General features: G+C 48.8%; 1 protein-coding gene across 4 annotated transcripts; it reads right to left on the bottom strand.

The window, feature by feature from the left end:
• Positions 1 to 5,541: 5,541 nt before the first annotated feature.
• On the bottom strand, positions 5,542 to 20,424 carry NPM2 (nucleophosmin/nucleoplasmin 2). 4 transcript variants are annotated; one of them, XM_043452943.1, is made up of 9 exons: positions 20,211 to 20,352; positions 19,936 to 20,015; positions 19,723 to 19,808; positions 19,432 to 19,557; positions 8,659 to 8,749; positions 7,415 to 7,569; positions 7,245 to 7,279; positions 5,865 to 5,894; positions 5,542 to 5,742 (listed from the first exon to the last, which is right to left on the bottom strand). In XM_043452943.1, the coding sequence occupies exons 2-9, from the start codon at positions 19,991 to 19,993 to the stop codon at positions 5,721 to 5,723; spliced, it is 603 nt and encodes a 200-aa protein (XP_043308878.1). In that variant the 5' UTR covers positions 19,994 to 20,015; positions 20,211 to 20,352; the 3' UTR covers positions 5,542 to 5,720. The 4 variants fall into 4 exon arrangements, with proteins under 4 accessions (XP_043308878.1, XP_043308876.1, XP_043308877.1 ...); XM_043452941.1 differs by lacking the exon at positions 19,936 to 20,015 and having other exon boundaries at positions 20,211 to 20,424; XM_043452942.1 differs by lacking the exons at positions 7,245 to 7,279; positions 19,936 to 20,015 and having other exon boundaries at positions 20,211 to 20,424.
• Positions 20,425 to 21,724: the final 1,300 nt, after the last annotated feature.

Raw genomic sequence — 21,724 nt, 5'->3', positions numbered from 1 at the left:
GCAGTCCCCAGGGGCAGAGTCCCAGAGAAGCCAAGGTCTCTTCGAGCCACAGGTTTTCAGTGGAGAAGAGGAGAGAGAGGGGAGGAGGAGAGAGGGGCGGAGGGGGAGGGGGAGGAGGGTATAATTGGGAGACTGAGGTGTGAGGAGTCCACCTTCCCGGCCAGTGAGACTGCAAAGCAGCCACTGGCGGGCCGCCGCCAGCCTCTGGCGGGGCTGCCCAAGCGTAGAGGATGGAGCTGCTGGGGGCTCCTGGATCAGGAGACAGGCTCCTGCGTTGTTCCAGACCCTCAAGGACCTCAACGGCAGGGTCCTTCCTCCTCTCTCCTCCTCCTGGCCCACCTCCCCAAGGGTGAGCCGCAGGTATCAATCAGTCCAGGCCTGGGGTCGCTGATTCTGGCTCTCCGGGTGGAAATTACCAGGAGCAGCCTTAAAAGGAGGAACCTCCCTCCAGGGGGCAGGAGGTGGGCTTGGCTAGGCGCTTCCACAGCCTCTGTCACCCCTTGCTCCCCCTATCTGCTGTCTGGCCACAGGGAAGGAGGGGTTAAGGCTCTCCCTCCCGACTAGCAGCAAATAGGGGGTGCTCCAGCTTGGGAGCCAGGGGCAGGGAGACCACGCAGCTGGGGCTCTGGGTGGATCCACTGGAGTAGAGCAGGCATCAGCCGCTTGCCTCTGGGTCTCCGAGGTTTCCTCTGAGAGATGGGCAGAGTGATGCCTCGGGATGTTGGAGGACCCAATGAGATAGTCATGCTTAAGCAGAAGCCAGAGATACATCTTCTGGGCCCCACTTGGCATCCCCCCCAGGCTGGCAGCCATCTCTAGCGCCTCTGGGAGCTGAGAGGAGCCTGGGGCCTCCTGCTCCCATCCCCCAGCAGCTGTCTGGGATAAAGTGCCCAGCAACCTCCCAGTGGCCCCACGCTGCCCAGTACCATGCCCGGTATCACCCCATTCTGCAGGCGAGAAAACTGAGGCACATCGATAGGTCGTTTGTTCAGGATCACCCAGCTAGTCCCTGGTGGCTCAGATGGTGAAGAATCTGCCTGCGCTGCAGGAGACCCATGTTCAATCCCTGGGTTGGGAAGATCCCCTGAAGAAGGAAATGGCAACTCACTCCAGTATTTTTGCTTGGGAAATCCCATGGATAGAGGAGCTCAGTGGGCTACAGTCCACGGGGTCTCAGAGTCAGACATGACTGAGCAACTAACACACATCCACAGACCCATCTAGCAAATGACGTGGTCAGGTTTCCAAAGTCCCTGCTCTTTCTCTTCCACATGCATTCTTTCTACGGTGTCCCCGCCCTCCCGGCCCAGCACAGCTCCCATTCAAGATGCCCCAATATCCCCCGTCCTGGGAGCTGACGAGCAGGGACTCTACACCATGGTTCCTTCCCTGCAGAAGGTGGCTGATGGTGACTGTGGGAGGGGGCTAGTGCTTAGGGGGCATCTCTGGGGGAAGCTCACACTTCAGCTGTAGGCTCCCCGGAGGTCACAGTACCCCCAGGTTGGGAAGAGAAGGGGAAGTGCTGACTGGGGATTTATTTACCTAAAGAGATGAGGCAGAGGGAGAAACTCTCACCTTCAGGCCTCCTTCTCACCTTCCTGAGCTGGAACAATCCACAAAGTTGTCTGCCACCCCTCCCCACCCACTGACAAGCAGGGACACCTCAGGTCCAACTCCCTGCTCACTCCCGGCTCCACCCCAGGCGCCCCGCTGGGGGCTCCAGGGCGAGCTGAGCCTAAGCCGGCCTGGGGGATGCAGCGTTGCCCCCGGCCCTGACCTTTGTAACATGTGCCCGGGTTGGAAGCAGTCAGCATGCGTGCTTGCCTGCTCGGTCCAACTCCTTCCGACCACATGGACCGTAGCGCACCCAACTCCTCGGTCCGTGAGATTTTCCAGGCTGGAGAGGGTTACTGGAGGGGGTTGCCGTTTCCTCCTCCAGGGGAGCTTCCCCGACCCAGGGACCGAATCCATGTCTCTTGTGTCTCCTGCAATTGGGAGGCGGGCTCTTTACCACTTGTGCCACCTGGGAAGCCCCGGAAGCAATCAGAAAGAATGTCAAAACTGGAAGGGACCTTAAGAGATTCTTCATCTGGTCCCGCCTCCTCATTCACCAGCGAGGTCCAGAGAGGGTCTCACAGCTAGTTAGCAGTGCAGTTGGGACCAAGGTACCGAAGGTCCCCCTGGTTATTTCCATTTTCCACACTGGCAGCATCACCAGGGGCCCCACTGAAACTCTGCCTCTTCCATGGCAACCTCCTGATTCTAACTCTCCACTGATTGGTGCCGGCTCCCTCTTCGGAAGCCATGCCCTCATCCTCACCTGCTCTTACTCCCTGGAAGAGTATTAAGAGCTACCTTCTTCTGACCTCAATCCCCAGGACTCACAGGTAAGAGCAGAGAGGCTTAAGCCTGGGGTCTGGGGTGGTGGGGTGAGCTTGGGGAATGGAAGGCAGTGAGGAGAGGCAGGTGTGAGGAGTTCCATCCAGGTCCAAGGTCTCTGAGCCAGAGAGCCTGGTTCCTGTCAGTGGGGGAAGGGCCTGCTCTAACTGGCCAGCCCCCAGCCCAGCCTGGGTCTCCATGGTAACAAATGCCCGCTGTCAAGCTTGGCCTTGGGGCTCAGCCAGGGGGCTGGTGCCAGGGACTCTGGGGCACTGCTGGGCAGCCTGTTTGTGCTCTTCGTCCCTTCCTGTTCTGCACCTGCAGGCCTGGCTTCTGACTCTGCTGCTTTACTCCGTGGGAACCCTAGTGATGGACCCCAAGTGAGGAATGTTCCAGGCCCGGCCTCTGAATTTTATCCCTCTTCCCTGGCCCAGGTCCTTCCAGGCTGTGGACCTGTGGCAAGTTCCTTCACCCCTCTGGTGTCAGCTTCCTAAGTTTTCATAAGGGAATGGCCACAAGCGATGATGTCAAAACTACCATCCATCACATCAGCTAAGAGGAAGGGCACTTCCTGAAAAGTGTCAAGTGCTACAAGAATGAGGGAGAGAGAGGCAGAGACCCTCTTATGTAGTCCAGCCTCAGTTTACCTAAACTTTGACTTTCTCCCCTGATGCGAGGGAGCTGGGAGGGGGGCAGAAGGGTGGAGTTCATTAACATTTATGGGGGTGGCAGGAGGTGCTAAGGGGAGTGAGGAGTAGCCTGGGCCCTGGTGGTTAATCCCATTCCCTAGTGCCAAGTTCAACACCCCCCCAGCGGGGACGTCTCACGCCTGCCTCTGGCAGCCCAGCTTGTGCAGACAGGCGGCCACCTGCAGGCCTGCCACTTGTCACCACCTGCTCGACCTCAGCCCACCCCTTTCCTGTTGACAAACAGAAGAGCCTGGGCTGGGGAAGGGTGACAGGCAAAGGCCTCTGCAGCAACGCAGATCCCCCCGTCTTTGCTGTTTGACCCCCCCCACCAGCCAGCACGTGGAAATCAAACATCAGCAGTCTAGCTGTTGACTGTCTGTGGCTGAGTCAGAGGAAAGAACATCAGGGGCGCTTGCCTGAGGCTGGAGCAGGGGAACATGGGCTTTGCTGTCGCTGGGCTCCGGAGCTGCCCGTCCTGGGCGCCAGTTACACACGGACTCAACTCTCACCCCTGCTCTCAGTTTGAGACCTCTGTGCCCTCCGGCTTTCGTGTCTGCCTCTCACCCACAGGGTGGTTAAAAACAGGGCCCTGGGGTCAGACTACCTGAGCCAGAATCCTGGCTGTGTGACCTTGGGGCATGTTGTTTAACCTCTCTGTACCTCACTTTCCACATCTGGGAAATGGGGCTAATAATACCCTCCTCTGGGCAGAGTCGTGAGGATTAAAGGCGTGAGCCCACGGAAGGCGTTCAGAGTAGTGCCCGGCTAACGGTGTCGTGACCACAATCATGCCTTCTTTCTGTCTGTATCTCTGTGCCTGTTCCGCCTCAGGCCCTTTGCACCCTCTGCTCCTGGGAATGTCCTTCTGCCAGCTCCACACGCAGCCATCATCCCTTTCCTATCCATGGTCTCCTCCGAGGCACCTTCTCAGATCTAACGAAACAGCCCACCCCCACCATCGAAATTAGCGTGTTTTGCTTCCTCCACAGCTTGATGCTCATTGAAATTACGTTGTTGCCTTTGTTTCCACTAGACTCTAGGCCACTTGAAGGAATTTGTCTTGCCCGCCCTATATCTTGGTGGCATGAGGCCACAGTCAATGCCAGCTGCTTACTTGAAGCCAGACCTGATGTCTCTTGTCACTCTGGGTGACTGAGGTCAGTACCATGTTCTCCCTTGTTAGAAGGCAGGACAAAACTCACACCTGCCTCATGGAGTGTAGAAAGCAGAAGCAAGAAAGCCAGCCCTGGACTTCACTGGTGGTACAGTGAACTGCCAACGCAGGGGACATGGGTTTGATTCCTGGTCCAGGAAGATCCCACATGCTGCAGAGCAACTAAGCCCATGTGTCACAACGACTGAGCCTGTGCTCTCGGGCCGGTGACCCGCAACTACTGAAGCGTACCTGCCTCAGAGCCCGTGCTCTGCAACAAGGAAAGCCACCTCAGTGAGAAGCCCGAGCAGGGCAACTAGAGAGGAGCCTCCACTGGCTGCAACCAGAGAAAAGTCCATACAGCAATGCAGACCCACCCGGCACAGCCAAAAGAAAAAAAAAGAACGCCAGCCCTGCCCACCTCTACCTCTTTCTGGCATCGAGAGACGCTGAACAGGGAGACTGAAGCCTGCCCTTCTGATGCAGGTGTTCAGACAGCTCCAGCCTCCTGGGACCCATACTCGGGGGTCCTAGGGAGGGAGGGAGGGCAGGGCCAGATCCCCATTGGTCCACTTCAGCCTGGCCATGGGGTGCTGATTAGAGGCAGGGAGAAGCTCAGAGAGGTCCCGATGGGACAGCCACCTGCATGTCACCATGGTTGAACCTGGCTTCAGAGTGGCTCTGCAGGCTGCTGGGAGCAGAAGCCCAGCGCCAGGCGATGAGTCATTCACCTCCCCCTTCCAATCCTGTTGGCCCCAAGCCAGCAATTTACTGAGCCCTGTTCTTGTGGCTCTGGCTGCGGCCCTCAGAGAATTCTAGCCTGGGAGTTGAAAGTGTTCACTGCCCACCTTCTGGGAGAGACCTTCCATAGGCTTCAGCAAGCCTGCCTGTCTCCCCACTTGGGAGGTTCCCTTGAAGGTAGACTGACACAGACCTTCACCCTGTGAGCAGCTCCCCCCAGACAGGATGCAGACCTGGGAGAGCAGGTCTAGGCTGGGCCCTTCCTGGTGGGGGTGGTGGGCAGCTATCACCCCTCAGTTGTGTATCTTGGACAGACAGGCCCTGCCAGAAGGGAGTGTGGACGCAGGAAGACCCACCCCAGCTCCAGCTCCCTCTCCCAAAGCTAGGGAAGGGGCTGAGACACTTGGTTCTTCCCCCGAAAGCTGGGGATGGGGGTGATGCCAGGGAAAGAGAGGAAGGTAGAGAGCAGAACACGGCTGGGGTGGGCATGCCCGGGGGTGCCGGCACACGGCCTCCCTCTGCTGGACATGTGGGCTCATTGCAGCCGGCTAGGACAGGGAGACACGCAGAAACAAGGTCCTAGCAAAGCAACCTTTATTGTGACTGAGTCAGGGCTCTTCCTGCAGCAACCAAGAGCTAGGGTGAGAGGCTCTTGGGTTGGCCCCCCATCATGTCCGTCACATTCAGACTCAGCACGGTGGTCTCACGGGTTCTCCCTCGGTCACTGCAGCCAGGCGCTCCTGGCTCCTCATCTCTTTTTAACGTCCTGGCTTTTTAGGTCTGGGTGTGGATTTGGCATATGAGAGAAGGGGGGCTCCAGTGTCCCACCCCCTCCCCATCCTAGCGCCTTCCCAGAGACCATCCCCACTTTCCCAGGAGGACAGCCTCTTAGCAGTACTCACTTTCCAGCAGGGCTCCCTTTAAGGTGGTGTCTGGAATGGGGTGGGGTTGGACAAGGAGTGGGAAAAGGGATTAGAGACTCAGCTCCACACCAATAGCCCCAGGCCCTCGTACTAGATCCCAGGCTGCAGAGCTGAGCCCTGGACACTTCCAGGAAGCAGGGACTGTGATTTAGAGAGGTTCACTTCACCGCCTGTCACCTGCCAGGGACCAACTATTTTTTTTTTTTTATTAAAAAATTATTTCTCGGCTGTGCCGCAAAGCATGCAGGATCTTAGCTCCCCAGCCAGGGATCAAACCTGTGCTCCCTGCAGTGGAAGAACGGAGTCTTAACCACTGGACCACTGGTGGAAGTTCCTGACTCTTTTCAAAACAAGATTTTTTTTTTTTCTTAAACTTCTATCTGCTTTATTTGTGTATAAGACACAAATACTTCTTTCTCATCATAAAAGATGTTAACCACCTTGCACAAAATATAGCAGAGACGAGAATAAACTACCTGTAATTTTCTTTACCTCCTATCAATATTAACATTTTGTTTCCCTTCAGAACTTTTTTGCTTGTCCTGAAAACATGTGAAATAAAATGAAAATAATATCCTGTTCTTTGAATTTCATAAACACTTTTCAGGTTGCTATATTCTTCATGGGCATGATGTTGCATTCCATTGAGAAGACGTGACAGTTTAAGCAATTGTTATATGGATGGATGTTAGAATGCTTCCATTTTATACTATTATTAGAATAATGAAGTGATAAGTTTCTTAGTGCATATGTTTAGTTGCTAAGTCATGTTAGACTCTTTGTGACCCCCATAGACTGTAGACTTCTAGACTCCTCTGTCCATGGGATTTCCCAGGCAAGAATACTGGAGTGGGTTGCTATTTCCTTCTTCAGGGGATCTTCTCGACCCAAGGATTAAACTCACATCTCCTGCATTGGCATGCAAAGCCACCTGGGAATAATTTCCCCCATATTTCAGATGGGGTTCTTTGGAAGGAACTGCCGCAAGTGGAATGAAATCAAGACAGGAAGAACTGCTTAACCTTTTTCAGAAAGGCTCTGCCAGCCGACAGCAGCAGCCCACTGTGTCCCCGCACACGCGTATCCCCGCCCACCATGTACCTGCACACACGTGTCCCCCCCCACCACACACCTACACACGTGTGTCCCCGCACACACATGTCCCCACCCACCACACACCTGCACACGCGTGTCCCCACCCACCACACACCTGCACATGCATGAGGCCTGCACACCAAACACCTGCACACACGTGTCCCCACACACCTGCACACACGTGAGGCATTCTCTTTCAAGCACTATGTATCTCGTTTAAAGAGATGCTAATCATTGGCTAATTTAATAGATGGAAAGAGTTACCTTACTGCCTCCTCTTTTTTTTCCATCTTTTTTTCCTGGAAACCAACACGAGCATTAGGGGGAGTTTGGGAGAGGCCAGGGCCAGAGAAGACTTGGCCTGAGCACCTGGCAGGGGTTGCCTGGAGCCTCTGCCCAGGTTTTTGGGGAGCCCTGAGGCACCCCTCCCTCACCTTGGCAGCACCTGTCTGCTTCTGGGGCACCAGCCTCTTCACTTGTTTGACGGGCGTCTCCTCCAGGAACATATCAATATCTTCATCGTCGTCATCATCATCTTCCTCCTCCTCCAGGTCCTCCTCCTCCTCCTCCACTTCCTCCCAGGATCGATCTGAAATGTCAGCGATGGCATGGGAGATGGGGCAGGGCCTCGGGGCCCTGGGGCCTCTGCCCAGCTCCCCTTCCCAGATCTCCCAGTGTGGCAGTGGGAAGTGTTTGCCTGCCTGCCTCCCACAGACACTCTCTGGCCCCCCTGACAAAGCGCAGCGCGAGTGGGTGAGGGCTGAGGCCGCGGCAGGAGGGTGGGGGAACAGGGTGAGGTACAGCTCTGGCGGCAGGAAGGGGATGCACTCGGGAAGGAGCGAGTGAGAGGAGGAGGGGGAGGCTGGGGACGCAGCAGCCCAGGAGCTCATCCTGAGGGAGGTGGAACCTGGCTGGGGTTTGGAGCAGGAGAGAACCCTGATGAGAGAGGCGCCACTGGGCAGAGGAGAAGGCAGTTAAAGGGACATGACAAGCACAGCGGTCTGCCGGGGACCATGTTACTGCCACAGCTCCATACTGGGTTGGCCAAAAAGTTCGTTTGGGTTTTCCCATAACAGCATACAGAAAACCTGAAGGAACTTTTGGCCAACCCAAAACTTCCCAGGTGGCTAAGTGGTAAAGAATCTGCCTGCCAATGCAGGAGAGGTGAGTTTGCTCCCTGGGTTGGGAAGATCCCCTGGAGAAGAAAATGGCAACCCACTCGGGTATTCTTGCCTGGAGAATCTCATGGACAGAGGAGCCTGGTGGGTTTTGCCCATGGGGTCACCAAGAGTCAGACTCGACTTAGGGACTAAACAATAATACTTCATAGCAGGTAATGTTTAAATGTGTGCTGCTACCAGGAATTATATTAAGTGCTTTTCCTGAATACGGCATGTATTCCTTACAGCTAGTCTTGGAAGATGAAACCAAGTATCCCCCCCCTCCCTGGTGTTACAGCTGAGGGGTCTGTGGTCCACGAGGATGTGGTGGAGGGTAAAGGAGGACCGGGGCTAGGACCCATGTCCATGCCTTCGGTCCAGGCTGCTGGTGATTCTGTTGCCTTGGTGATCTTTTCTACCCATGAAGAATTGCTCAAGTGTTTGAGGACCTCTTACGTCCTTGTCCCTGTGCCGGGCACTGTACTCGAAGACCTTACTAGGTCCAAGCTTGGACTTACTGTAATGTTCCTGGCCACAGAGGAACACGGGTCCAGAGCCAGCCCGGAGCTGGAACGTGACTGGAGGGGAAAACTCCAACCCCAGAACGACCTGCAGGGGGAGATGGAGGGGCGGGGGAGGGGAGGAGGGGGAGAGAAGGGGGAGATGGAGGGGCAGGGGGAGGGAAGGAGAGGCAGAGAAGGGGGAGGACGAGGAGGGGCAGGGGGAGGGGAGGAGAGGCAGAGAAGGGGGAGGAGGAGAAGGGGCAGGGCCAGGGGAGGAGGGGGAGACAGGACAAGCCACTGAGACCTGATGCCTGGGACGCGTGGGGGGGCCTGGCCTCAGGCAGAAATGCTCAATTTATTCCCTCCCCTCCGCCACAAACTTCAGGGGTTCCTTGAACCCTTCTGCACTCTTAACCCCCTGGCCTTCCCTGCTGAGGTGGACTCTGGGAGAGAAGAACATGGATCTGATCATTTCATTCCTGCCAAGATCACAGGGGGGCTTCCAAGCTGGGGGGCAGCTGTTGAATAGAGAAATCTTATAGCCATGGACTGTACTGCATCCCCTCAAATTCTCCCACTGAAGCCCCCTAACCCTCAATGTGATGGTATCTGGGGATGAAGCCTTTGACACATAATCAGGGTTGGATGAGGTCATACAGGCAGGGCCCTCATCATGAGATTAGTGCTCTTAGAAGCCTAGACCAGAGAGAGTGCCTTCTCCCTCGGCTGTGTGAGGACACAGAAGGAAGGCAGCCGTCTGCAAGCCAGGAGGAGGTCCCTGATCAAACATCAACCACGTGGGCCCCCCAGTCTGAGATGTCTAGTCTCCAGAGAGGGGAGAAAGAAACGTCTGCTGTTCAAACCACTTACTCTGGTATTTTGTGATGGTAGCCAAGCTGACTAAAGCACTGATCGAATGAGAAAAGCAGATGCAAAGTTATGTTATCATTTTACTATTGTCTTAAAGGGCTTCCCTGACGGCTCATACGGTAAAGAATCCACCTGCAGGAGACCAGGTTCGATCCCTGGGCTGGGAAAAGCCTCTGGAGAAGGGAATGGCTACCCACCGTATTCTTGTCTGGAGAGAGGAGCCTCGCAGGTTATAGTCCATGGGATCACAAAGAGTCAGACACGACTGAGCGACTAAGCACAGCACAGTACTGTATTGATTTTCTTTCTACTTTTCCAAAGTTTGCAAGTTTTCTGGAGTAACAATAACGATACTTAAATTCCTTGAGTTTTTACTATGTGCCAGGCCACATGCTAAGTATTTTACCTCATTTATCTTATTTAAATCTTCACAAGGAGGCCACAAAGGAGGTGCTATTACTTTACAGAGATGGATGTTGAGGCTTAGAGAAATTAGAGTTCCTATTTCAGATGGGGAGCAGATAAGTGAAAACAAATTCTGCAGCCACAAACACCTAGAAATGCTGGACAAAATGTACTTTGATGTTTTTACTGCTTGCCTGAACAGTAAGACAGGAAAGAGGCTCCCGTGGTCAGAAAGACGAGCAGCCCTTGTAGGGGCTGATGCCACAGCAGAAGGGAAGATGTCTTCCTTGGTGGTCAAGTGGTCAAGAGTCCACCTTGCAATGCAAGGGACACTGGTTCAGTCCCTGGTCCAGGAGGACCCCACAGGCCGCACGCCGAGCCTGGTCCAGGGGGACCCCACAGGCCGCACGCCGAGCCTGGTCCAGGGGGACCCCCACAGGCCGCACGCCGAGCCTGGTCCAGGGGGACCCCACAGGCCGCACGCCGAGCCTGGTCCAGGAGGACACCACATGCCACATGCTGAGTCTGCTCCAGAGACCACGCGTGGCAACAAGAGAAGCCACTCCAGTGAGAAGCCCGCCTCCACTCACAACTAGAGAAAGCCTGCGCTCAGCAAAGATGACCCAGCACAGCCCCCAAAAGAAGAAAATGTCCTTGGGCTGTGACACTCACGTGGACAGGAGACAAAGGGCCTGGGCTCAAGAGGGGGGCTGTGATGGAGCCCCCTCACGCGGGCTGGGACCCTCAGATGGCTACATCTCAGTAAAGGATTGAGGAGGGTGGACTGATGGAGCCCAACCCATCCACCCAGGGGATGACCCGCCGTCAAAGGAGGGAAGGGAGAACTCCCAGGTGAGAGAACAGAGCCTCTTGTGAGAAGCTGAGAGCTGCGGGTGTACTTCTCACTTACACCAAGTCTGAATTTACTTGGTGGTGACTGCCAAGTTAACAGAGCTGTATAAAAACCCCAGGCTTGTGATATATCTGGGGCAAATGGCAGATGCAAACGAAACTAGTCTCTTGGGAGACTGAGTTCTTTTCATGCAGAATTCTTTCAGAAAACAGAACCAAACCCAACCGGAAGATGAGTTCACCATCTAAAATTACAAAACACACGAGGAATAGCACTGCTGGAGGTACCAGACGGAAACAAAACGACGCAGCCTAGTACAACCATGGATCTGAGAAAAGAGAATAACAACCTAAGCAACATGAAATGAGTTTGATGAAAACCAATATAAATATAAAATAGGAATATATTTATATAAATATAAAACAGGAATCAGAACCATAAGAACAAGATATTAACAAAAATAAAAAGAACCAAAAGCAGCTTCTAGACATGGAAAACATAAGCGCTGAAATACCGCAGGGGAGCTGTGGAGATGCAGACAGAGAGAGCAGACTTGACACAGTGGGGAAGTAGCGGGTGGGACAAGCTGAGGGGGTAGTATTGACATATACATCACCATATGCAAAACAGAGAGCCGGTGGGAATTTGCCGTGTGACAGGGAGCTCAGATCTGGTGCTCTGTGACCACCTAGAGGGGTAGAACCAGAGGGAGGTGGGAGGGAAGTTCAAGAGAGAGGGAACAGAAGTATGCCTATGGCTGACTCATGTTAATGTATGGCAGAAACCAACACAAAACTATAATTATCCTCCAATTAAAAATAAATTTAAATAAAAAAGCATATGCATTGAAATCAAGTGAACAAATGGTTAGGAAGCAGAGTAAAACCAGCTGAAAGAAGAACTGACAAGCTGGAGAAGTGCTGGGCAGAAACTACCCCGTGTGCAACAGAGAGACACGCATAAAATATGAAGAAGCGAACGTGGCGGCAGATGAGAGGGTCCATTGTACATCCAATAGAGTTAGGGACGGGAGAGGATGGAGTCAGTGTTCCAAGAAATAGCAACCAAGAGTTCTCCAGAAACAATCCAAGACAGATCCTCAGCCATGAACAGGCAAATAAAAATAAATCCACACCCGAACATACCATGGTGAAATGACAGATAAGGACAAAGAGATGATCTTAACATCAACTAGAGAGGACACATCTTCAAAAAAGAAACAATAATCAGACAGACTGAGGATTTCAACATCAGAAATCAGAAGAATAGAATAACATTGTCAATGTTGTAAAGCTACCTGGGAAACAAAATAATTATCAGACAATACAGACTTTGTGGTGTTGGAGAAGACTCTTGAGAGTCCCTTGCGCAGCATGGAGATTAAACCAGTCAATCCTAAAGGAAACCAACCCTGAATATTGATCGGAAGGACTGATACTGAAGCTCCAATATTTTGACTACCTGATGCAAAGAGCTGACTCTTTGGAAAAGACCTTGATGCTGGGAAAGATTCAGGACAAGAGAAGGGGCGGCAGAGGATGAGATGATTAGACAACATGAGTGTCTCAATGGACGTGAGTTTGAGCAAAATCAGGGAGATAGTGAAGGACAGGGAAGCCTGACATGCTGCAGTCCATGGAGTGGCAGAATCGGATACGATTTAGCAACTGAACAACAATACAGGCTTTTAATTCAATAAGCATTTTAGGGATAAAGAAGATCACCATGTAAAGAAAAGAATTAGATCCAGATGGATGTGAAAAAAAAGAATTAGATAAGGAAGATATTTACAATTATACATGGAAGATAACAATTTTACAAGAAAGATAACCTATAAATTATATGCATCAACATAGTCTGGACATACACAAAACTACAGTATAGTAATCAAGACAGTGTGATATTAGAGAGATAGACACAGAGATCAAGAGAACATAAGACCTAGAAATAGATCCACACAAATACTTGCAACCTTTTTGACAAAAGTGCAAAGTCAATGAAATGGAGGAAGCTTTTCCGACAAATGGAGTTGGAGCAATTGAATGTCCACAGGCAAAGAAATGAGCCTTCACCTAAACCTCATGGCATATGTGACAGTGATCATGGACTTAAGTGTAAAACATAAAACTGTAAGACTTTTGGACAAAAAGCATAGAAAACCTTCATGATCTCAAACTAGGTAAAGCATTCTTAGACTTAACATCAAAAGTCATAAAAGGAAAAAATTAATACAATAGACCCTATCAAAATTAAAAACTTCTGTAAAAGTTCACGTGAAGAGGATGAAAAGGCAAGATATAACTTGGGGAGAAAATATTTGCAAGCCATGTATTTGACAAATGATTAGGGTCTATAATATGTAAAGAATTAGCAAAACTCAACAGTAACAAAACAATACAATTAGAAAGTGAACAAAAGACATGAACATTTAATTGAACATACAGATGGCAAGAACCGCACGAAAAGATGTTCAACGTCATTAGCCATCAGGGAAATGCAAATTAAAAGCACAGTGAGACATAACTACACACATATTGCATGCTAAGTCGCTTCAGTTGTATCTGACTCTGTGCAAACTTATGGACTATAGCCCACAAAGCTCCTCCATCCATGAGATTCTCCAGGCGAGAATACTGAAGTGGATTGCCATGCCCTCCTCCTGGGGATCTTCCCAACCCAGGGATTTGAACCCATGTCTCTCATGTCTCCTGCACTGGCAGGCAGGTTCTTTACCACTAGCGCCACCTGGGAAGCCCACAAACTGGAATGGTTAAAATAACAGATAGTGTCAGTAAGGATGCAGAGAAACTCAGTCACTCATGCATTGCTGGTAGAAATGCAAAATGGTACAGTCACTTTAAAAAACAGTTAGGCAGTTTTAAGAAACTAAATGTGCAACCACCCCATGTGACCCAGCAATTGCACTCCTGGACATTTATCCCAGGAAAAATCGAAACTTAGGCTTATACAAGAACCTATATACAAATGTTCATAGAAGCTTTATTTTTAAGAGCCCCAAACTGGAATCAGACTAGTTTTTCCACAGATGACTGGTTGAGCTGTGGTACTTCTGTACCATGGAATACCAGTCAGCAATAAAAAAAACCACACACACAACTTGGATGAATCTCCAGGGAATATGCTGGGGGGTGGGGTAGAACCCAACCCAGTTCCTAAGAAGTTACATATGTCTGATTATATGTCAATGATCATATTTTAGAAACGGAGGACAGACTGGTGGTTGCCAGGACTGCGGGTGGGTGAGGAAACAGGAGACAGGTGAGTGTGGTTATAAAAGGAAAACATGAGGCATCTCTGGGCTGCTGAAACTTGGCTATGGTATCTGTACCTTGGCTATGATAGTGGATATAAAACTTAGGTGAGGGCTTCCCTGGTGGCTTAGTGATAAAGAGTCCTTCCTGACAATGCAGGAGACACAGGTTCGATCCCTGGTCCAGGAAGATCCCACATGCTGCAGAGCAACGAAGCCTGTGGGTCATAACTATTGAGCCGGTGCTCTACAGACCAAGAACCGAACTACCTAGGTAAAGCCCGTACACCCCAGGCTTCTCTGCAACAAGAGAAGCCACTGCAATGAGAAGCCAGTGCACCACTACTAGAGAGTAACCCCCACTTATCGCAACTGGAGAAAAGCCAGTGCAGCAACAAAGACCCAGTGCAGCCAAAATAAATAGATAAAATTAAAAAGAAACTTAGGTGATAAAGTAGTATAGAACAATACCCATGCATTGTATCAATGTCAACATCTTGGCTTTGATACCATATTGCAGTTTTGTAAACTGTTTCCACTGGAGAAAACTAGGCAAAACATACAGGGGTCTCTCAGTATCTTTTCTTATAAATGCATGTGAATCTGTAATTATCTAAAAAAATTTTCAATTAAAAAATAAGCATATACAAAGTAACAAAATTATGAGAAGAATCTACTGAAACTTCACAATCACAGTAGGAAGTTTTAACACATTTCTTTTGGTAATCAACAGATCAGAGAGACAAAAAATATATAGGTTTGACTATATAAGCTTGATTTAATGGACATACATATAATCCTATAATACTACCATGTAGTAAGCCACAAATCAAGTCTCAAATGCACAGAATTTATATATATATATCTTTGGGATTTAAAAATTCTAAGTAACTCATGCATCAAATAAGAAATCGTAATGGGGGGAATTCCTTGGCAGTGCAGTGGTTAAGACTCCATGCCTCTATTGCAGGGGGCGTGGGTTTGATCTCTGGTCAGGGAACTAAGATCCCCCGAAAGTTTTGAGGCATAGGCAAAACAAACAAAAAACCCCAACAAAACAAAAAAGAATCATAATGGAAATCAGAAAACATTTAAAATAAAATAGTGAAAATATCACAAAACACAAATTAAACGATGCAGTTAAAAAATCTTCAGAGGGAAATTTATAGTACTAAAAATAAACAAACAAAATGTACTTGGAAAAAATAAGCTAGAACATGAATGGACTAAATAGCTAACTCAGGAAATAAGAAAAAGGAACAAAGCAAGCCAAAAATCAGATAACCAGAGAAATTAGTAAAACAGAAAATAAGGAAACAATAGAAAACATCAACAAAATCAAAAGCTTGTTCTTTGAAAAGAAAAAAAAGTCTAATACCCAGTGATCGAAGCGAAGGGAAAAAAGGAAAGATGATAAGCACTACTAGGAATTTTAAAAAGAGGAATAAAATAATGGATATAGTCAAGATGAAACACTTCAAAAAATTTCCCATTGTCCTCTAGCTTGCATTATTTGGAGAAATCTACTGACATCCTTGTCTTCGTTCCCCTGTGTGAGATGCCTTTTTAACTCTGGCTGCTTTTAAGATTTTCTCCTTATCACTGGTTTTGAGCAATTTGATTATAAGACACACTGGGGTTCATAGAATTTCTTAGATCTGTGGATTTGTCATCTAATTAGATGAAAATACACTAATGAGATTAACAGCAAGTTAGATACTGTGCAAGAAAAGAAAAATGACATTGAGTAAAGACTATCCAAAATGAAATACACAGGAAAAATATTTTAAGAAGACAGAGCAAAATGAAGTGTGGGACAGGTATTGATAATTGGATTCCTCAGTAGAGATGAAAAAGATGGAACAGAAAAAAAATGTTTGAAGAAATAATGCTCAAAAGTTTGCAAATGCTCTAACTAAAAGTCAGATGATCAAAGTGTTAAAAAAAAAAAGTAAAACTCAATTATGTGTTATAGAAAAGAAATCCAATTTATACATAAAGATACAGAGGTTTCAGTAAAATAATAAAAGAATAGGAAAAATACACAAACACTAATAATACAAAGAGGGCTAGACTGACTATATCAATCAGACTAAGTAGACTTCAAAATATTCGTCAGGGAAAAAGGGAACACTTCATAATGATAAATGGATCAATTAACCAAATGGATTTAATAATCTTAGAAACACAGAATTTATTAGGATACACCTAACAAAAGAGTTTCAAAATACATGGAGCAAAACTGATAATCAAAAAGAGAAATAGAAAAAAGACACAATTATTGTTGAAGTCTTCAATATTTCTCTTTCAGTAACTAAGAGATCAAGTGGACAGAAAACGAGTAAGGATATAGAAGGCTCACACAAAATCATCAACCAACATGATATACTCAACATTTACACAGCAATATACCCAACCACAGGAGAACACGTGTTCTTCAAGTATAAATAAAATATTCACCAAGACAGAATATATTAGGGGCCATAAAATAAGTCACAACACTATTTAGACTGAAATCGAATAATGTATATTTTCGTACCACAATCAAAATAGAAATCAATTAAAGAATGAATAATGGAAAATCTCTAATTATTTGGAAACTAAAGAGCAAACATACTTCTAAGTACCCCAGGGAGTGAAGAATAAAACTAGAAAATTATTTGAACTGAATTAAAATGAATATTCTTAGCAAAATTGGTAGGATGAAGCCAGAAACATGCTCAGAAGGAAATCATAGCATGAAATCACGTCCAAAAAGGGCCTAAAAACAATATGAGATTAATAAGGGATAAGATAAGATTATGCTGTGAGAAGCTAGAAAGAGATCAAATTAAAACAAAAATAAGCAGAAGAAGGAAATTAACAACAGATAGATTAAACACAAAAATGGATAAACAATAGAAAAAGATTGATGAAGCCAAAATCTGGTTCTTGAAAAAGACTGATACAACTCTTAACCTAACATAGGGCATCTACAAAAATCTTTTATCCGTCTGAATGGTAAAAGACTGAATATTTGCCCTCTGGAAAAAGGCAAGGATAGTCCTGCTCTTACCACTTTCATTCATCATTGTACTTGATGTCCTAGTCAGTGAAGTAAGACAAGAAAAAGAAATGCCGGGTACAGAGACAGAAAATGAAGATGTTAAACTGCGTTTATTCACAGATGGCATGAATAAGCACATAGCAAATTCAGTGGCATCAATAAAAAGCTGTTAGGACTAATATGCAAATTTAGCAAGGTCAGTTAGTACAAAAGCCACTTATATAACTATATGCTAGTACTGAGCAATAATAAAATAAAAATGTAAAATACCATCTCTGAACCTACAGCTAACATCATACTCAATGGTGAAAAGCTGGAAGCATTTCCTCTAAGATCAGGAACAAGACAAGGATGTCCACTCTCACCACTTTTATTCAATATAGTTTCTGAAGTCCTAGCTATGGCTACTCGAAGGTTTTCTAAATAGCTATTTACTGGGAAAAGATCAGATTTGGGGATGGGGGAAAAGGTCATACATAAAAATTAAGAATTTGGATTTAATAGGTTAAGTTTGTAATATCTATTGAAGTGAAGTGTTTGTTGCTCAGTCGTTCCCAATTCTTTGTGACCCCATGGACTGTAGCCCACTAGGCTCCTCTATCCATGGGATTTTCCCAGGCAAGAATACTGGAGTGGGTGGCTGTTTCCTTCTCTAGGGGATCTTCCTGACTCAGGAATCAAACCCGGGTCTCCTGCATTGCAGGCAGATTCTTTACCAGCTGAGCCACCAGGAATAACTGTTAGATAACTGTTAATGTACCGAGTTGGACACAGTATGTGGAGCACAAGAGAGGCTGGGTTTACAGAATAAATTTCCATGTCTTCATTTGTATAGGTGGTCTGTAAAACTATGGGAATGGATAGATCTAGGAAGATCTTGTTGATAAGAGAAAAAAATAGGTTTGAGGGCAGTTTTACAGATCAACCTCCCAGATCTTTAAGGGCAGATAATCCTGGTCTTCAAATCACTGTTGTCCACAGAGACGAAGGGAACACTTCATGCCTCGGTTCATAAGGCTAATATGCCTTGACATCCAAATAAGGTGAGGTTAAAGTGTCTGCCTCCAATGCGGGAAACTCAGGTTTGATCCCTGGGTTGGGAAGATCCCCTGGAAAAGGAAATGGCAACCCACTCCAGTACTCTTGCCTGGAGAATCCCATGGAGGGAGGAGCTTGGTAGGCTACGGGGGTCGCAAAGAGTTGGACATGACTGAGCAACTTCACTTTCTAAGTTCATTTATGAGTATGTAAGTTTAAAAAAAGAGTCTTATTAACACAGCAAATCTAGACATTTATAATACAATCAGTAATGTTTATCTCAGGAATGCAAAGTTGGTGTAATATTATTCTATTACTATAATTTACCACATTAACAGATTAAAGGAGAGAGTGCCCCTGATCATGTGAATAGAAACACTTTTGATAACCAATAATGATTAAAAAGAGGAAAAGTCAATTTTTCAAAGGATTAGTCAGAGACTCCCTTAACCTGACAAAGAGTATCTACCACATACTTCATACTGAATGAGAAATGTTAGAAGCATTCCTCTTTAAAGGAATGAAACAAGGATATCTACCATTATCATTTTATCCAATATTATACTGGAGGTCCCAGCCAGTGTACCAGATTAAAAAAAACAAATACAAAAATTGCCATTATTCACAAACATCTATACAGAAAACTCAAATCACTAGAAGTGAGGATTTCTGGGTACACAGTCTGGATACACAAGCAGCGTGTAAATCACCAACAGTATACGGTCACCAGCAGTAAACAGTTGAAAAATGGATTTGAAGAAAAGTTATTTAACTTGCCCAAAGTCACAGAACTAGTGAAGAGTGGACTAGAGTTCCCTGGCTGTCCAGTGGTTAGGACTCAATGTGCACAGCCCCCCTCTCCCCTCCACAAAAAAAGGGAGTGGACCAGGATGGAAAGCTGGCTCCCTGCTCCTGAGTCCAGGCTTTTAGTGCTGGGCTATATGCCTCCCTGGGCTTTCCAGGTGGCTCATTGGTATAGAATTCACCTGCCAATGGAGGAGACACAGGTTTGATCCCTGGGTTGAGAAGATGCCCTGGAGAAGGAAATGGCAACCCACTCCAGTATTCTTGCCTGGGAAATCCCCTGGACAGAGGAGCCTGGTGGGCTACATACAGCCCACGGGGTCACAGAGTGGGACACGATTTAGCGACTAAACAACAAAAACTATTTCTCTCCGGCACCGGCTGTACATCTGCAGGAGCCCCTGTATCACACCTTTGTGTCCATCTGCACACAGGGGTGAGGCCTGAGCAGGGCCTCCGGGGGCTGGAGCCAGGGTTTCCTAGGCCCTCGGGGAAGCTCACCATGGGGAGGACCGAGGCCCGAAGCGAGGCCAGGGTGAGGGGCTTCCTCTTCTTGTCGTCCTGGCTTGCCGAGGGCACGATCTCCACGACGTTCACCTCCTCTTTGGCTTTCTCCCCCAGGGAAATCTGAGCGGGTGGAAAAAGGCGCAGGGCGCCTCCTCAGCCCCAGGGCGAGGGCGGAGGAGGGAAGCCTGGCTCCCGCTGTGGGGACAATGCCACCTGCTCCTGCGTGTCTGGCCAAGTTCCCCGCTGCCCCATCCTTTCTCCCCTCCTCGGAGGGGCGGTACCCACCGTACTGAGCAACAGCACACAGTCCTGCTTCCCCACCTTTTGGGGTTTGAAGGTCCACGTCGGCCTCTCCTGGTTTAGCTCACAGCCTGTGAAGGGAGACGGAGACAGCGGGAGAGGCGTCCCCTCTCTCCCTCCAGCCCTCTCTCTTCCCGCCAAGACGTTCCCCGCCACCAGGACCCCGCTGCTCCGAGGACACCCTGGGGCCTCACTCACCCCAGAGCAGGCTTAGCGTCTCCTTTTCGGAGGTGCAGCTAATGGGACTGCGATTCATGATGCGGGCGGGCGCCGAGCAGCTGCCGGGGAAAGGCCCATTACGATCCCCTGGCTGGAGGGCCCCGGCGGAGCGCCCCGAGCGGAAGGGTTGCCCCGCCGGCCCTCCCAGCACCCCGAGGTGCAGCGCCCGGCACCCGCGGGGAAGGCGGCTCGGCGCGCGGCCTCAGGCCCACCCTACCCCCGGGGCCAGCCCTCTCGCAACCTCTCCTCCTCACCGTCCCGGACTCCGCTCACTTCATCGGCTCCTCCTCGGATCGCTTCCCTCTCCGGCTTCCTTACTCCGGCCTCACCTGAGGGCCCGGCCGCCCACAGCGGGTCGTTATGAAGCCTGGGAAGGGGCCCCGGGAGGGGTCTAATCAGCCCCCATCCCATTCTTCCACTCTTTCCTCCCCTTGGCGCCTCAGAAGCACCTGGAGAGCTTGTTAAAACAACAAGCGCTAGGCCCCACCTCCACCGTTTCCCACGGAGGGATCCAGAAAATTAGCATTTCTAAACAGGTGCCCAGGTGAGATGGATGCTGCGGACCACACCGTGAGAACCGCGGTCCTGACTAAGGGGGCTGACTGAGGCCTGCTTCGGGAGCCCGCCCGCGCCCTCCGTGGAGACGCTCCGCCCCCCCGGTAGGAAGCATAGCCTTGTCCACCCTGCCTTTGCCTTTTTTGTTTGTTTCCTTTCCCTGCATGCCAAGTGTGGGCCTCTCCCCAGGCCCAGAGGGCCGGACCCCCAGGGCTGTGGTCCCCAAAGATGAAGAGCCCAGTTTCCAAAAGGCTCGCTTCTCCCAAGGCCAGGAAGGAGTGGGGATGAGGAAGGGGCCAGGAGACGCAGCTGGTGTGGGGCAGTGACTACGAGGGCCACCCATTTAACAAACATCTGTTCTCAGGACACAGTGAAGCACTGAAGTGTTTGTTTGGGTGGGGGTAGCAAACCGGAGGCAGGTTTTCGGTTGACCCCCCCCACCCCACCCCCACTCCTCCTCCAAGTGATACCTCTGTTTGGGAGTCAGAAATAACCAGGAACCTCTCTCATTGCGTTCTTATGCATCACTTCTATCCTGGAAACTTCTCACCTACATATAAAATTCACTGATTTTCAACAAAGGCGTCAAGGAAGAGCATAGTCTTTTCCACAAATGGTGCTGAAGGAATCCTTCTGGAACCCGGATTGGAGTGGAGCTTCTACTGTGCAGGAAAGAGCTTATTTTTTTTTTTTTTTTTTAAACACTGACTTTATTGAGAAATAGTTCATATATAAAAATGTACTCATTTAAAGCATATAATTCGAATTTTCACAGATGTATACACCAGGCTCAGTGGTAAAGAATCCACCTGCCAATGCAGGAGACAAAGGTTCCATCCCTGGGTCAGGAAGATCCCCTGGAGGAGGAAATGAAAACCCACTGCAGTATTCTTGACTGGAGAATCCCATAGACAGATGAGCCTGATGGGCTACAGTCCATGAAGTCACAAAAGAGTTGGTCACGACTGAGTGCCTAAACAACACTACCACCAACACACCAGGTAGCCATCACCTCAGCCAAGTTACAATTCCTGTTACTCTTCCAAATTTCCTTGTTTCCCTTTGCAGTCAATATCCTCCCCTTACTAATTGGCATTAGACACTTCTCTGCTTTCTGACACTGTACATTAGTACTGACTGTTCTAGAATTTCATATAAGCAGATTCATACAGGGTCTTTTTGTTTGCCCTCTTTTGCTGAGCAAAATGTGTTT

This window comes from Cervus canadensis, chromosome 30 (assembly GCF_019320065.1).
Source record: "Cervus canadensis isolate Bull #8, Minnesota chromosome 30, ASM1932006v1, whole genome shotgun sequence".
Taxonomy (NCBI): Eukaryota; Metazoa; Chordata; class Mammalia; order Artiodactyla; family Cervidae; genus Cervus; species Cervus canadensis.
Note: the sequence above shows the minus strand (reverse complement) of the source record. Positions and strands in the feature narration are given on the sequence as shown.